The sequence below is a fragment of the Lissotriton helveticus genome, chromosome 5_1, assembly GCF_964261635.1.
Source record: "Lissotriton helveticus chromosome 5_1, aLisHel1.1, whole genome shotgun sequence".
Lineage (NCBI taxonomy): Eukaryota > Metazoa > Chordata > Amphibia > Caudata > Salamandridae > Lissotriton > Lissotriton helveticus.
In genome coordinates, this window is record NC_136065.1 from 1,450,556,930 (window position 1) to 1,450,575,328 (window position 18,399).

The following is an 18,399-nucleotide window of genomic DNA, read 5'->3' on the forward strand; positions in this document are numbered from 1 at the left end:
CCTAGGTCGATTATCTGAGTACCATTAAGTTGTGGAAGAATAATGGCTCTACTTTTCGGTCCCTATTTTATTAATGATCTCCACAAAATTAGATTTTGTTTGATTTAGTTGCATCATTCGACATTTTGCCACACTCCTTTTTTCTTTCTACACTTTGGGGCATATTTACTAGAAAATGTTGGAGCTCAGTGCTGTGCCAAAACTGGTAGCCCCTCGCTCTGACATTTTCTAAACTCGCGGATGCGCTGCATTTACTACAATACAGCACACCCTTGTTTTTTCCTAGTGCTGCCGCTAAAATTACCTGCCTAGTGCCAACACAGGCCCCCTTGCACCATAGTGCAGTGGTGCCTGCGTAGCAGGAAATTATTGTTTATGTGCAGGAAGGTTTCCCTTTTTGCATTTAATCTATAATGGTGAATTGTTACTTCTATGTAGCATACACAGAAGTAGGAAATCGTCATTGTTTAAGTGCAGGAAAGGACACCTTTCTGCACATAAAAAACTCATTAAAGGATTTTTGCTCTTTTTCTTGTGTGCTACAGAATGCAGCACACATAGAAAAAGTAAAAACGAGGAGAAATAAAAGCATTTCTCCTCGTGCATCATTCTACCACCTGCTATTTCATGGCATTGGTTTTTGGTGCTGGCACAATTTTTCACCTCTATGTTAATTTCAGGCAGCATCACAAAGCAATGGGTGTTGTGGTGGAGCGCTTTCAGCAACACCCATCGCATGTCCTTTTGCTGCAGAGGACTGAGGCACAAAGAGACATATTTACAAGGTGGCGTTACACCATGCTAAGTGACTTAGCGCCCCCTTGTATATATAGAAAGTGGTGCTACGACCACCAGAGCGTCAAAAAAAGTGACGCTCTGGTGGCAATAGGAGTATGTAAATATGCCCCATTCAATTTAAGAAGTTATGGCATGGTGGTACATTGGTTTTGCTGGTATATATCTGACTGCACTTTTCTATATTTTGGAAAGGTTCATCCTCGTCTAAAAATTGTTCTCATTGCACGCTTTGTTTTCAGTCCACAAGATTCTGTTGTGGTCCTTCTAAATTTTGAGAAGTTCGCTTTATATTCCTCTTTCCTTATTTCTATCATTTGGACTCAAAGCTCACTTTGAAGTAATTGACTCTCAAATGTGGTTTATTTTCATTCATTTGCTGTTGTCTTAAAGATTTCTGAAACTCACCTCCTCGTAAACAGGTTGTGTTTTTTCCTACGTCAGATACTATAGCTTCTCCACTCGCCTATTTTATTCTGCTCAAATTGATCTGTAAGTTTTGTGGGATTCATCTTACTTCATCACTTATCCACGTTGAACATATTTCTTCAGTAATCATGTTTTTTTGGTTCCACATCTATAACAATGCAGTGACCGTGTTTAGCTTTGTTTCACGGTTCCATTCACTAATCACGTATATGCATTACGAATATCTATATGTGTCAATTATTTTGAATGTGCATATGATTTTATTTTGTTTACAGCATCTCGGATAAAAGTGACATAATACCTTTATGTAACTGAAGAAATACAATAAATCATCAACATAATTTTCTTCAACAGAATTATCTTACAGCATGAGATTTTGAAATAAAGCTGCTATGATGAATGTTATTTACATCTCTGATATGCAAGTAGTTATTAGTCAAGAACAACTGAGGAAGTAACTAAAGAGCTCCATAAAAAAACAAGACATAAAAATACAGTAGTTCGTTGCTTTTCAAATTGCAGGGTAGGTGTTTTGGGGATTTTTTAAGGGTCACAAATTCCCTTCCTCTGGTGCTCCTTCTTGAGGTTCAGACACCACCACCTTCCCTAGCGGAGAATTGCTTGAACCTTATAATTTACTGGGATGCCTATGAAACCACTCAGTCTTGGCTTGATGTCAATTTCTTTTGGATCACAAGAAAACTTAAGTTGGAAGTTCTGAAGGACCGAGGTGATGTATATGAACAGTTCGTTCCTGGCCATCCCTTCTCCGATACAAATTCGTTTCCCTAGAGTGAGAAAAGCCACAAGAAAATGAAAACTGTAGTTCATTGTTGCAAACATCAATTATACATTTTAATAGTCATTCATTAGCACACACTGAGGTAACTGCATTGTATGTAAGCATATTTAAGTATGACCCCACAATGGGCCCCATTTGCAAAGGTAAAGTGAGTCTAACTTTATGACTTTCGGTATTCACAAAGGGCATTTACTACTCTTAAATGCCCTTTGTGAATACTGAAACTCATGAAGTTCCACCTTCGGTATTCACAAAGGGAATTTATGAGTTGTAATTGCCCTTTTTGAATACCAAAAGTCATATTGTTAGACTTTTTTACAACTTTACCATTGTTCATCGGGCCCATTATGTCTATGTAAAAAGTTGTACAGGGCAACTATTACCCAGGAGGGTGCTTGGCCTGCTGCTGTGTATCTTAAAAAGTAAGAGCAAACAGCCACATTTTTAAGGATTCATGAAGTTGCCGATGACCAGAGAGAGCTGTAACAGAGACCGGGAGAGGATTCCAGTGCTTATCTGCAAGAGAGGAGAACAACCAGACCACAGGCTGAACTTTCTTGTTTTTAGGTAAGGGCAATGGTAGGCACCACCCACACCTAGGGGCGTGGTGCCATTAGTGGCATCGTGTTCGGGATCCCGGGTCACTGTTGGTCAAGAAGGTAAGAGGGGCGTCCCCGGAAACACGAGAGGTCCCCTTTGATGCGCCACTAAGGTGCGCAAGCGACCCCTCCCCCAAAAATGATAAAAGCCAGTGACGAGAGGGGGAAGCCCTCTTTGTCCTTTCATCATGGGTGCCAAGCGGATCTGAGCCACCTCAAGTTAAAAGTTTACACACCCAGTTGAGAGGGCCTTATATGCGTAGCATACATGGGGAAGAGTTGTTTTATGTTGGCTGTAGACGGTCGGCTTTGATAATTACAAAGCGTGCTACATCCTGTTTGGAGGATCATACCATAGCATGGGAGGCCGGGGAACTGTATGCTGATTAGGGGCATTGGTGGCCGGCACACTCTGTGATGTGCGAGAGCCATGTGAGCAATGGCAGGGGCGTGATGAGAAGGCAAGCGGGAGAAGCGGACCGCGTGTGGAAATGCGTGGTCAGTGTTGGGAATGGAGCACGTGTTGTAATACAAGCGCGTTCTATTTTAAAGGGAGTGAAGCGGGGATCAGGAGCATGGGTTCAGCGTGGCCCACAAGTAGAAATGTGTGGTTGGCGCTCCGGAGGCAATCAATATTCGGGAAAGGCATGCGCGGTCAGCATGCAAGTTAAAGAAACAAACTGGGAGCACAGATGCAACATTGCCCGCATATAGGAACACGTGGCTGGAATTAAGAGGCAAACGCGGGGAATAAATTCAAACGCATGAAGCGAGGGCGGTCAGTATTTGGTCTTATCAATGCAGGAGTGGTGCCAGGGAAGAACAGGGTAGGCAAGGAGGACACATTTAAACTGAAAAAAGTGTGGGTGTAATGGTCAATCAAGAATTGGGTTTATGGTTTTGCTATCTACGCATCAATCATGGTAGAGCGGTTTCCAGCTTTGCCGGCCCAGTTGATTAGCAACATTTCAATGATCCACGGTTCAGCTTGAGAATTCCAGGGCACAGCCTGGCTGCAATCGAACAACATATTTAGATAAATGAAGGCGGTACGGCCAGAAGTGGCATGGGATCAGAGAGAGATCAACATATTGCATGCTGAATTTTACTCAGCAGCGCCAGTTACCAAGGCAGCTCATTCCTTTTGAGGGGACAAAGGAACAGGGGACAAGAAACAAGCTTGCTGGCAGTTTAACAAGAACGAATGCAGTAGGGGATCTGCATGCAAGTTCAGGCATATATGTTCCTTCTGTGGAATACAAGGTCACCCAGAGAACAAGTGTTACAAGAAAGTTGGGAAACCTAAAGAACAGCATAACCCTGCCCACGAACAGAACTGGGACCGCCCTGCCCAGTCATCATAAGAAACCACCCACTCCCATACATCTGCATGTCCTGGCCCACTTGCTCCGTAGATACGAGGGGAGGGAAGAGGCTCAGCTATTATATCAAGGTTTTAAACTTGGTTTCCATATTCTTTCTAGCGCTCTGCCTCTTGCTGTTCCCCCACACAATCAGAGCTCAGTTAAGCAAAATCCGGAGGTGGGTAAGGAAAAAATCATGAAAGAAGTAGCGCTGGGGAGGGTGGCTGGGCTTTTCCAGCAATTACCAAGGCAAGACTTAGTGTGTTCACCACTGAGCCGGGTGCCAAAGAAGGAGGCATGGAAATACCGCCTGATTCATAACCTATGAAGTCCACTGGGGTTGTCAGTCAATGACAAGTTGGATCCAGAACTATGCGCAGTACGTTACACCACTTTTGATACAGCAATTCAAAAACTACAGAAACTAGGGGAGGGCACTCTGATGGCCAAATTCAACATAGAGGTTGCCTTCTGTCTCCTTCCGGTGCATAAAGAAGACACTAGGTTGCTAGGTTTCATGTTTGAGGGGAGTTTTTTCATGAACCTATGTATGCCAATTGGGTGTTCCACTGCGTTTGTGGTTTTTGAAACATTCAGTCGTTTCTTGGAATGGGCAGTACAAGACCTCGTGTCATCACGAGATGTGGTGCATTATCTGGATGATTTCCTTTAATGATTTAAGACAGGATGCAATTTAACATTGGCTCTGGGTATGTGGTAAATGAGTGTATAATATGCTTCAGCAAATGAAATTGCAGTCCAGATACGATGAATTTCGTTTTTTGTAATTTGGGGAATGTTTCTCATTGAATAAATGTTGCAATAGGGAAAGGTAGCAAGTTAAATTATAAAATATGTACTTCTATTTGTAGATGCCCCTGACGAAGGGAAATGTACTTCCCAAAATGCATTGGGTGATTGGATTAAAATCATGGCGTGTGAAACCCACCCTATACTCCTGTGTCTCTGAACTTTGATGACAAGCGTTATTTGGATAAAATGGATTGAACTTAAGTTAAGAGTAAAATGGATGACAAGTATGGTGAAACAAAGAAGAAAATAGTTGAGAATAAATAAATGAAATTGATCCATTGGATTCAAATTGTGTTGGGGCTGTGCAGCCTGACGGAACTGAAATGGGTTCCTTTTTGGGTTTAGGTATACTTAGCAGCCTTGAAGGGAGCAGGGGGTACAGAAAAATGGACACCGCAGGGGGTACTGCTCTTCATAGTGCAATAGAAAGAGTGTGGAAAATCGCTATCTCTGATTAGGAGGCAGCTGTCAGCAATTGCTTTCTTTGCAGGATTAAAGGGGGTGGTGTACCCTACCAAGTATCCTAGAGTCAGACGAGCATTGAAGGGTTGGGAGCGATTGGCCCGGGGGGGGTGAAATAATGCAGGAGACCCATAGACGCCAGTAGGCTATCAAGTATGTTGGAGGTGTTACCTCAAGTCTGCATATCACTTTATGAGATGCAGTTGTTGAGATTAGCGTATTCTTTGGCATTCTTTGGGGCTTTCCGAATATCTGAGCTCTTACAGGCTTCAAAGGCGGATAGGGAAGGGGGAATCACCATTGCAGATGCGAGTAAATCAGAGGACATGCTGCAAGTTAGAGTGAGGAAGTCAAAGACAGACCCTTCAGGGAAAGGAGTTTGGCTATATCTAAGAGCAGTGCATGGGGCCATTCATTGTCCCGTGATTCTAATGCAGAACTTCATACAAATGCGGCCTGGGGGGAGATGATAGGCTGTTAATACATGCAGATAAAACCCCACTCACAAGATTTCAGTTCACTCGAATATGCAATTGCTCCCTGGTTTTGCTGGGGGAGGAAATGGCCCATTTTATGTCTCATTCATTCCGCATTGGGGCTTACACGACAGCAGCCACGTTAGGTCTCTCATTTGAAACCATCAAGAGGGTAGGCAGATGGAAGTCATCCTGTTTGAGCGATATGTGAGACCACAGCTAGTTTAGACAGTTGCTGGGTCATAGTGGCGTATGGGGTGCCTCTCGCCTAACATAGTCTTTTCTTTCTATTCTTTAACTTTCATACAGTGGTCTTGAGGCAGCGGACGCAGGTATGCGGGTGTTGCCACTCCTTTATACAGAGAGGAGGGCAATTTTTCAGGGATGAAAGAGTGCAGAGAGTAAAATGAATCAATCACCACTGGATAGGGATTGGAGGGCAGCAGTTGAAAGGTCTCATGGCCCATTTACAGAACACACTAGATAAGGCCATGCCCATCCCAGACGTGTTGGTGATTCATTAAGGTGGCAATGATATGATCTTGGCGGGCCGGAGGGGGGTGAAAGAGGCATTCTTTTCTCACTCACATGGGTGAGGAGGGCCCTGCCGGACACCACTATATTCTGGTTGGAGGTGATTCCACGTCAGGTTTGGGCTAACAATACACCATCAAGCGCAGTAAACAGGTAGGTGAAAAAATTAAATCAGACAGTGGCACAACTGTTAGCAGGGCCACCCATACGTTCCATTAAGCATAACTTGATATAGGCCTCCAAAGCAGAGTTGTATTTGGCGGATGGACTGCATCTGTCCAACACAGGGCTTGAATTGTTCATCCAGAACATTTTAGGGGTCATGGCATTAGATCAGGATGGTCAAGTGGCATTGGGGGAGGGCGAGAGCGCCAGTAAGCTCCTCGTCCTGTGGCAGGGTCCTGGGCAAGAGAAATGGCGGGGACTCCATTTTGTCGGGGACTGTCTGGTCCTGGAACAGGGAGGGCAGTCAATATGGGGCTCCAGACTGGAGGGAGAGGGGTCTGACCTGCTGGTGGTCCTGGACTCTCCGGCTCTACCAGAGATGCTGGCGCTTTTAGCAAACAATTTTGGAGAGGCTATCTCATGCGCTGGAACCCCTGTAGGGGGCAAGGCCGCGAAGCAGTGTCCTGGTGGCCAGGTCTAGAAGGATAGACAACGGGTAGTTACCCCAGATAGATAGAAGCAGTGGCAATTGGTTGTGGCCCGCTGGCACAACATGCATCAAGTGTGTCTCTGGAGATTCTGGAAATGTAAATATAATCTCAAACTGTGGCTCAAATGTGTACTTTGCAAGCCTACTTCTTTTATAGCAATGTGTGTTGTTTTGGTTGATAATAAAGTTGGTCACAAGTTGAGAGTGAATCAACAAATAAAGACTGCGGTATCTGAAAGTTTAATAAAAACTACGCAGTGAAGACCAACTACTTGCCTGGTGTGTTTGTGGTGGGGAAGAAGAGAAAAATGGCTAGCTTGTTTAATCTGGCAGTGGGCGAATCGCATGTGGTATGCCCACTATGGTAGGCAACACCCACACCTAGGGGCATGATGCCATTAGTGGCATCGCGTTCGGGATCCAGGGTCACTTCGGGGCAAGAAGGTAGGAGGGGGCGCTGTCGGAAACACGGGAGGTCCCCTTTGATGCTTCGCTAAGGTACGCAGGTGACCCCTCCCCCAAAAATGACAAAAGCCAGTGACGAGAGGGGGAAGCCCACTTTGTCATTTCATAGCGGGTGCCTAGGAGATCTGAGCAACATCAAGCTACCCACCCACCCATTCCTGAGATTAGAAGTTGAGTTGGCGGGTCACGGGCAAGAGAAATGGTGGGGACTCCTTTTTGGCGGGGACTGTCTGGTCCTGGAACAGGTCAGGCAGTCAATGTGGGGCTCCGGGTTGGAGGGAGAGGGGGCTGACCTGCTGGTGGTCCTGGACTCCCCGGCTCTACCCGAGATGCCGATGCTTGAAGTAAACAATTTTGGAGAGGCTATCTTGTGCGCAGAAACCCCGAGAGGTGGCAAGACACAAAGCAGTGTCCTGATGGCCCCATCTAGACGGGTAGTTACCCCAGAGAGATGGGAGCAGGGGCAATTGGTTGTGACCACTGTGACAAAATGCATCAAGTGTGTCTCTGGAGATACAGAAATGTAAATACAATCTCAAACGGTGGCTGAAATGTATACTTCGCAAGACTATTTCTTTTATAACAATGTGTGTTTTTTTTGTTGGATAATAAAGTTGGTCAAATGTTGAGAGTGAATCAACAAATAAAGACTACGCTGTAAAGACCAACTACTTGCCTGGTGTGATTGTGTGGGGAAGAAGAGAAAAGCTTATCTCTTGTTTAATCTGTCAGGGGGCGAATCGCACGTGGTATGCCCACTATAGAAAGAGATGAGAGGAAAGGAGGTGACAAGCACAGGCGTTGGGATGAAGGGAACTCTAAAAGTATACAGGGCTTGTTTTGTAGTAGGCCCGGTGGCAGATGTAGAGTGCTTTAAACAGCACCCATTGCTTGACAGGCAATCAGCAAAGCTTGGACAAGAGACTCGGTATAGCAATGATTACCTGAGTACATCATACAAAACACTGGGAGCAGCATCTTCGTTCACTTAAAGACGAACAGTCGAGGCCGTAGGAAGGCCAAGGTAGAGTGAATTTGCCAATGGTATTGTAGTGTAGTTCCTATATTCCCAATAGGCTCTGTGCATTGGAATAACATGAACAGCAGTTTAGACGTAGGACTGAGGTCATCTAGGTCTCTACTGACTATGTTAGACTTAATTAGTTTTGCCAGCTAGCTCAGAGGTCACTAGAAACTTTCTCGAGTGAACAGGAAGGGGTTAACTTTCCTGAATAGACAAGAAGGGATTAGTTTCTCACAACCGCATAAACATGACAAATTTGCTCCCTCAGAATAAAGAGTGTATCTCTAGAGTCGTGTGAAAACAATAGACAGCTATTTCACTCAGTCAATCGTACATACTTAATTTCACCAGGAGTGCAGAGAAATAGAGAGACGGGCGTTTTCAATAAAAGGTGTTATTTATTGAGCAGTCTTCTTTCTCATGCAAGAGAAGTGAGTTGCCACAATTGCAATACTTATCAGAAAGTAAAGTGGGTACAGTAAAAGGAGTATTATGAAATAATACTGTAAAAGCATTGATATGGTTTCTTAGCCATATGATACTTTAAAATGGATAAAATATATACATACATAAAAACATTGACTAACGTACTCAACTGGTGCTTCTAAGATACGCCTACCCCGGTGTACCTGACCTAAGCCTAATACGTGGGAAGAAGTAAGTAAGGTGCAGTTTAATTTAGGTTGGTTTTTGCCAAGAATCTGAATCAAGAATTCTCTTAAGGGTTTAGTCAGCTCCGTACCTTGGTAATAGAATGTAGGAGGTCTTGTATCTCTCTCTCAGGACTCGATCTCCCAGCAACCCGCAAGGGTGACTGGAAACACCGGAGCTGGATTTCTTGGCTTGAGAAAAGACAGCGTCTCTCAGTGCGTCAAATGGGAGGGTTGGCTTCCTTCGGCTCTCGCATCAGCTGGGCTTCGGGCAAGTAGATAGCCGCTCTGCTCCAAACCACTGTGTGTTTGCTTAAGGCAACGTTGGCATATTTATACCTGGAAGGTGCCGGGTTTGCGCCGGGATGCCCCCGGGTAAGCTGAGCGCATTATAAATTTCATATTATTATTATTATTATTATTGTTTGACGTAAGGTTGGACATAAGACGTCACTAAGAACTAACAGTTCTTTCTGGACTCCAGAAGTTCTTGTGCAAATCAAAACAAAAGCAGGGGATTTCCCGGGCTGCTGGAGGCTTGGTTTGTTTAAAGAACGCGTTGTACTTTCTAGGAGTCTATGGGAGTAGCCTTGCCGTATTTGGACTGCATGGGATATGACTAGATATGGACATGATTCCTATGCCTTTATAAGGATATGTTTTGTTATAACCATATAAGGGCATGAATCGGGGATATCTTGATTAGGGTCCTAGATAGATTCACAACACCCACTCCACGTATTAATGTCCATCATTACTTAAATACTAAGCAATACTAAACATATAACGGTGCATGTGTTTTCCAACCCACCCCAAAATACATAAATTGCATTTGAAATGGTGTATGGTATATACACGAAAATGAGTATTTATACTGTACGTTTTTCAAGCAGTGTTATCATTCAGGAAATGCATATATAAATATTAGCTGAATGAATTGCGAAAATTACACATGAAATGGCTCGGTATACAGAAAAGAAGGTCAAGACCATTCCATCACATATTTATACAATACTGTACATGTGCTAGAGGTTGAGGTAAAATATTGTCTCTAGTATCTCTAAAAATAGAAGCTCTGTTCTCTAAGAATAGTTCTACTTTAAGCAGAGTACCATGTGCCAGAAAAAGGTAAATATTTTGGAAGGGAAAAAAAAATAATTTCGCTTTCAGGGGAAAAAAATTGTTCCAAATGTTTTCAGTAGTTTTGTTTATCAAAAACTGAAGGCCGAATTCAGAGTTCAGGGAACGCTGTGTGCTCGTTGTTTTAAAAGTTATTCTCGTTGTTCAGGGGAGAACATCATTTCAGACAGGCTTGCTAAAAATGGGTCTACAACATCAGGTGAAAGTTCGCCCAAGTTCGAAAAAGTTGAAATTGTGCACATGTGAGAATGATTGCTATCATAGATGTCTGGATCAGCAATGCTCACAGAAGGTTGTACCTGTTTGGTGCTGCTTCCTCTCGTACTTCACCGCCACCTACTCGTAATGGTGAAGTCTCAACGAATGCCGTCATCAGAATAGGTAGCCGCTGGGGACAACACCATGCATGAGTCGTTACAGGACCTAGCAAAGTATCGATATCCATTGGTACTGCTGATGGTAGTGTAAGACAGACGTCCAACATGCATTCTTCTCCGCATAGCAGACATCGAAGCACAGGTAAGATGCAATTCTGCCAGATGGGTCTAAATGAAAGAAACCATGTTGTATTCAGATCTCTTAGCCGTGCTAATCCGATGACTTTAGTGATTCTGTCTCGGTAGCGTATTGCTAGGATCGTTTCTTCCATCGTAGCTGGAGCTTTGTCTGTGGCTTGGCTTGCCATATCGGAGCAGAAGGATCAAAAATAAAATTCCTGCTACGAGTCCCAAAAGAAGAGGCAGGCCGCCGAAAACGGAATGGACAAAATTCGGAAAAATGCCCAGAACTGTTTCAAAGGGTGCTAACAGTCCCGAAAAAATTGTCTTAAATACATGTGCGATGCCACTGGTATCAGACATGTTTAAGATTTGACCTATCATTTCTACGAAATGTACGGGGCAATTTGTTGATAATAGGGAATGTATCTCTGCCGCTGTCCTTGCAACTTGTAGATCATACGTCTTTTGGACGAGGTTAAAGGCACAGTTTTCTGTAAAATAATAGACTTCCTTCTGCTTAAAGTATCAATTCGAATAGAAGAGATATTCAAAGAAGGCCATATTGCCGCCTCCATGTCTGGATTGATGTTTGGATACAATACTTGCATACAGCAAGTGACCATGGAAGTAACGCTCACGAGATAGGCTTTTCCTGGCACCATGCCACAACAGCTGTGGTCACTTATTAGAACGTAGCTGCCGTTGGAAAGATGTCTGAAAAATGGCTCTATCTGTGTCGCAGGAGTGCCATGCAGATGACATGAAAGGTTATTTGATGAACCTTCGCAGGCTCCATGTAAGTTAATACCTTGACACAGAAGTGTACCGCTTAGTGATTCTTTACAATTGTTACCACTAAGAAATACCTCCTTTTTTCCTTCAATATAACATTTGTGTGTATAAGGTAATTTCCATGTTGACTTGATGTATCCTTTACCCAACCTTTCATACAGGCCTGCTGGTATATATTTTTGGCAATACTTAAACTGGAAAGTTGTTATCCGAATTGTAATTGTTCCGTGTATTATCCATTCAATGACAGGTCTTTCTGACATTGTCAATGGTAATCTCTCAAGTTTTTCAATGCTCAGAATCGTATAGTCTGCTCCTTTTTGTGCCAAACTGATTTGTTTATCAGTAAGGTTAAAGATAGAAAATAATGACGTTATGTTGATTAGACGCCATGGCACGTAGCCTGAACGCAGGTTTTGCAACGTCCAGTCAAGTTGTACAATAGAACGCAATTGGGACTGACCATGTTGTAACATTAGTAAGTCCTGCTCTATTATATTTCTCGTATTTTTTCTGCAGTTTCAATTTGTGTTACTTTCCAAGCTTTGTTGTAAGCAGCGTATATACCGGCGTATATGAAACGTTTTTGACGCTGTTTGCGTGGTCCCAGTATGAAATCACGCAAGTCAGCACCGTCTTTAAGTAAAGATAAGTGTTGTTTAATTTCAGCCAGTGTGGATTTTTGTAGCCATTCGAGGCATAGTTTCCCTACACTGTATGTTGTAACTATCCCTGGATGTTGTCTCTGGGAGTATCTTGGGTCTGGCCTGTTCTGTTTTAACCCCTGTAATTTGTTCAGGAATCTATCTTGACAGTTATTTGTGTCTGTGGGCCAGATCAATCATTTTTTCCAATCAGGATTTGTTCTGTTTTGGTGTAAAATATGGGATACGTCTATTTCCACATCTGTAGTGCTATTACTATCAGGTATGGGCTTCGGAATAGACGGTTTATTTAAGTCTTTTATCTTGGCTAAACCAAGACAGGTAGTTTGCTGAATGGTGTCATTCAGGAATATTATCTGTTCTGGGATCATGCAGGCTCTAAATAATGCTTACAGACCTTGTACCTTCCAGTCTTTTGAACCCCAGATGGTTTTAGTTTCAATGTTGTTTTTCTAAAATTCAAAACCAAATGTAACCATTTTGTCATTAAAATTTTCAGAATAAATCAATTTAGTATTTGTCAACATTGTTTTCATTCCTGTCTCATTTGACATTTTAAAATAAAACGTTTCTGGATCTGTTGTGTTAAACCCTGAGAAGTATGGGAATTTCTAATAAAATGTTTTTGAGCTGCCTTTTGGCGGTGTTGCACAATGTTCCAATTGGTTATAATTAAAAACATTTCTTGGATTAGCAGATTTATGCAAATAGTGATGACCATAATAATTATAACTGCAGATTGGAGAAGTGTGGCTCAGGGGTTAGAGGCAGCAGACCTGGAAGCTGAGATCGGTCATGGACCAGGGTTCAATTCCCCGCCTCGGTGGGTCTTGGGCTAAAAATTCCACGGACTCGATAATTCTCGCCCCGGTGCCTCCTCGACTCACGGGTTCACACTCTGCGACTCTGGGCAATAGCTTGCTTAATCTCCACAACGGCCCCTCGCGGCGGGATGCCTGACTTTCACCTTGTGGATACCCTGCTATCTCACAGGGGAATACCAGGAAGGGTTCCCTAAGCAAGCGCCGGGACACCCACTGCGGGTAGCTGTGCGCTATATAAGCTCAACTACATTTACAACTGTACATTTCTTCATATTTTGCTGAACCCTGCAAATAATCTTGTTCTGTGAATGTTGCTGACATTACTAAATCTGACATCATATTATTAATATTTTCAAAGTCCCAATCATCAGTGAAAGTACTTGGTTTTACAAAGTCAGTTAATGAAATCTTGAACTGATGTAGATATTTCAGGAGCTCAATCGGGCCATAAATGTCATAATCAGTTTAGTCCCATGCTACCCCACCGGGTATTGGATTGGCTGTGATGTTCACTGATGACAGCTCTCTTTTCTCGATGTGTGAGGATTTGTGAGGCTTTAGGACCAAGTTGATGTTCTGACTTGCTGTGTCCATTGTACTATATTTTCCCTCAATGAATTTTCCCAAACATAGAACCATGATGAGCCAAAGTAAGAGGAAAAGTACACCTAACACAATCCAAAATTCAATCCATGGTGAAATCAGATATGTTTCTTTTAGTTGATGAAAAAGTTCAGTCATTTTTTCTTTGAAAGTTTTTGTTGCTGGCGTTTCTTCATGCTCGCTTGGATCATCCGAAAAATCATCGAAATTGATGAAGTAGCCAGATGCAGTTCTGTCAATTGTTGGAATTGCTTCCGGATTTTCTTTTGTCTTTGAATCTTCTTTTGTTACATTAGTATAGTCTGAAGCTACATCATTGTAGACAGGTGTTTCTTGACGAACTGTTGCAATTTGGGTTTCAAGAGGCACAAGTTCCATGGCTTTGTTGCATAGTCCTTTTTTATTCACTGCAGGTTTATCAAATGTGATTAGTCTCTCAGTTTGAACCTCTTGGATTGTAGCAAGATTTGGTCTTCTGCTATTTCTTGGGAGTCCACTGGTCCTACTACTTATTATTGGCCACATGATTGTTGTTTTACCAGGTCGATGGATACAACTCTGTTCTCCTTTTTACCAGCAAGGGGCGGTAGAACTACTGATCTTGTTCCGCTGATAGCTAAGACAGGTCCTGCCTTTCTGTAAGAAGGCCCAAATTTCTTCTTCACCGCAATCTTTTTTCTGACCAGATCCCCAATCTTTGGAATCCAGACAGGTCTTTCTGGGACAGGTGGTTTTTCTTCAGTGGCTGTTGGCTTTAACTTTGTGTTACTCGAACTTCTTCTTGTTTCATTTAAGTCCTGTAAAACAGCCAAACGCTCTTTGATATAGGATTTTTTATTCACCACTGAAGTCTGACAATCTAGATCCTGGATGTGCATTCTAGTTCGTACGGAGTGATACCTTTTAGAGAATTTCTTGGCACATTGTTAAGACTACGTTGGACACTTGCTAAATGTTTGACCCACCATCACCCAAACCTAATACCCTCGCTGTTATAGATTGCTTTATGTCACGGGTTTTTCTTTCCACTACCGCATTTCCCTCAGGATGGAAGGGAGAAGAGTACCGCAATGCAATGCCCATGCTGGTCATGGCCTCTTTGTAAGCTCGAGAGCTAAACGCAGGACCCTGGTCAGAATGTAGCATGCCAATTGCGTATGTGCCGACAAATCTTTGCGCTGGGGCCACATCCAAATGAATCTCGTGCAGGAATCCACTGCGACCATGATATATTTATAGTTTCCATCCCTTTGTAAGGGACCACAGTGGTCCAGGTAAACACATGCTAATGGTTTGTCTGAGATTAGAAGGGGTGTCTGTGCTTGTCGTTTCACTGTTGATACTTTCATTCTTTGGCATATTTCACATTCTAGAACATAGTTTCTAGTCTGTTTCCTCATGCGTGGCCACCAATATCTCTGTTTTAATAATGATATTGTGGCGGAAACACCAGCATGTGCAGAGGCGAACCCTTCGTGTGCCGCTATAATTAGTCCTAATCTGTGTTCCATGTTTGGAATTGCCCTATCCCCCACTCCAGGGTTTCTAGCAAAAGGAACATTATTCGCTTCAGTTATGTATGAGTACTTTACTCGAAAGCCTTTTGGGAGTGTTTTTCTATCATCTTTTACTGAAGCACTGACAGCTTTCATTATATCGCTGTCTATTTTTGTTTTTGACCGTGTGATAGCAGCTACGGAAGCCGTTTGCACAGCTGCCTTCGCGGCTTCATCAGCTAATGAATTCCCTGCAACATGAACGCCATCACGTTGATGACTCAGTGTATGTATCACATGAGTCTTTTGTAGTTCTTTCTGTAAAAGAACTACTTGTTCCCAAAGCATTTTATGCTTGATTGTGCCACCTTTTGCATATTTGAAGCCGTTTTGAACCCAGTTCTGCAAGTATTCATTGTAAGACTGAACACAGTAATATGAATCGCACACTATTAGTGTGGGGAATTCGCGATCGGTATTTTCAAGCGCCATCTTAAAAGCCAGTAGTTCAGCTCGCTGGGCTGTACAATCTCCTAGAGATTGAGTTTTAGTGACCAGTGGTCTAAATTTTCCTTCGTGCCAACGACCTTTAACAATCGCGCACGCAGCACTATATGCTTGTTTACCCCCAACTGCGGGTTGTGCTGATCCGTCTGTATATATTATACAGCCGTGATGTTCCAGAGGCAGGATTTCGGTCGGCAGAGGACATTAATATTCATATTGGAGAAATTCTTTTGTTTTTAAGTTAGGATCAAATTCGTATACTACGTCTGATGCAGCAAGAGAATTAACCCATTGTATCCATCTCGGATGTAGTGCTTTAGCATTTGGAATGCTTGCTCTTGTTACTGCTTCTAGGGCAGGTACAGGTGTAACGATTATTATTCATTTACCTTGTGCCAGGGCTCTTTCTTTTGCTTCCGCAGTTTGAACCGCAGTCAGAATTTTTTCAGTAGAACTGAATTTCATTTCAGCTTGTGTGTACAAATGTGATTTGTAAGCTATTGGTACAGTTTCTCCCTCATTAGAGGTCAGGTACGTGAATCCGCATCTTCCTGGGATGACTCGGATTACAAGGTTGCGTACGTTTTCGCGTGTTTGCAGTTTTGTTTTAGTTAACATGTCTGTTTGTAATGATCTTAACATTTCTGTGTGTTTCTGAGTCCAACTTATTGGTTTGAAGTCAGGTTTTATTAATTCATAGAGAGGTTTAACCCTCTCTGCAAAATTTAGAATGTATGTTCTTCCGAAATTCAGGAAACCTAGTATTGATTGTAAATTCTTCAGCGTTTTTGGTGCTTGGAGTACAGCACATTTCTCTAAGAAATTGTCTGCTAGGCTTTTGCCTTCACTTGATAATTCATATCCTAAAAACAGGACAGTTAGGTGGGCAATTCGTGACTTTTTAAAGTTGAATTTGTACCCTTCAGCTGCGAACCCAAGTATTATGGTGTTCACTCTTTTTAAGTGAGTCTCCAGGTCATCATCTGTGAGATAGATGTCATCGGCATAAGATAATGCCTCATCATCATATATTTGTAGTAACTCTGTTACTCTTGCTGAGAATAATCCTGGGCTATACTTGAATCCCTGTGGGAGTCAACAGAATTGTTTATGCGACCCCATTGTTGAGAAAGCGGTCAAATAGCTGCTTTCAGGTGCAATGTTTTGACAAAAGAATCCATTAGAGATATCTAATGTCGTTTTATATTTTTTGCGCACGATGTTATTCATTAGTGCTGCACTGTGTGAGTTTTGTACTGCAAATGTTTTGCAACAGGAGTTTAAGTGTCTGTAGTCCAAAACTAGACAATATGAATCGTCTGGCTTGGAGACAGGAAACAAAGGATTGTTCATTTGTGAGGGGCATGTTTCAATTACCCCCTGATATTCAAGTTGATCTAAGATCTCCCTGACTTGCTTTTTAGCTTCTTGTTTAACTGGGTACTGCCTTTGTGCAGTAGGTTCACTTTTTAACTGGATTTTGTGGGGAGCCGAATCCTCATCCCATTCTACATGATTTTTATATAATGCAGGGTCTTGGGCCACTGCCCATTTTCTTGCAAATGTGTATTTTTTATGAATTGGAATATGATTCGAGAAGGCAGGCATAATCATTTCTTCGCCATGAGGGCACTCCCTGACAAACTCTGGTGGCCAGTCTTTTTCAGCTAACAGGATATCATAGCCTTTTGATAAGTGATCCCGAAAGAGACCCCTTATTTTCCAAGTTTTGTCCCCCTCTATACACAATGTTATCTCGTATAATTTATGGGGTTTGCTAACTCTGGTGTCTGCAGTTGTGTCCTCAGTACCCTCGGCATGTTTTATTTTAATACTGGCTACCATCTTTCTTGGAAATTGTAATTTTTTACTTTGATGAGCAGGTTCCTTGTCCTTGGACTTGACGTGCTCTTCCTTGTGTTCTGACCGTTCTCTTCTTTCCGATTTCTGTGAGGAATTCTGAAAAGATCGAGAGGGACGTGTATCAATATCTTGATATCTGTCAGGTTTTCTCAATTTTTCCCTATCTCTAAGGTTGTATCTTTTCTCAGAGGGCTCCCTTTGGGGAGACTTGTTTCCTCGTTCTGGAGATCTATCTCTCCTTTGAGGAGACCTTCCTCTGGACTGAAAACTTTTTTCTTTGGGAGTGGATTGTTTATTACCACCCCAATTCTTTTTTGGAGTATTCAGATTATTTTTAATAAAAGTTTTTTCAGGACTTTCAATTAGTTGTGGTTTTAGTGGTTTCCCACCCAAACTATCTCTTCCTAGTTCTTCATAGGATTTTTCTATGATTCTGGCAAGTTCAAAAGGTTGTTCTGCTATATCTGTTTCTTTCAATTTCTGGCGGATCGCCACATATGCTGCTTCTCCTTTTATGTTGGCTAATAATAAAGCCGAGACCTGCTTGAAGTCTTTTCAGTAATTTCATACCCAGAGTTAAAGCAGGTTCTGGACCGTATTCATTTTGAATCTGTCTTAGTACGTCTGGTATAACCGCCATAGACGGGACACCATGTGTTTTTGTGTAAATTGAAGCAAAGACTGTGCCCCAAGTGTCACAGTCCTCCACATGTGGTGTGATCCCCATTGAAAGGCAGATAGGCAGAATTCTGTGTTTCTCATGAGGTGTAGTATCAGGAAATACTGCCTCTATTTGAGTGATTTTTTGTCCTAACCAGAATGGAATTTGTTCCCGTTTTGCAGGTATTTTGCCAATGGCTGATTGTATATTCTGTGGTGTGATTTTATTTGTGTTCCCCTGTTGAGGGGCTTGTTGTGGAATTCTTATTACTGGTTGGACT

At 42.6% G+C, this 18,399-nt stretch overlaps 1 protein-coding gene across 4 annotated transcripts in view; it reads right to left on the reverse strand.

Moving 5' to 3' along the window:
- Nucleotides 1-1,830: 1,830 nt before the first annotated feature.
- Nucleotides 1,831-18,399, reverse strand: part of LOC144755477 (cytochrome P450 2G1-like) — a 359,316-nt gene continuing 342,747 nt past the window's right edge. For all 4 annotated transcript variants that reach the window (XM_078644451.1, XM_078644450.1, XM_078644449.1 and 1 more), the window contains one exon: nt 1,831-2,012. In XM_078644451.1, coding sequence (XP_078500577.1) covers nt 1,831-2,012 — 182 coding nt within the window. The remainder of the gene's footprint in view (nt 2,013-18,399) is intronic.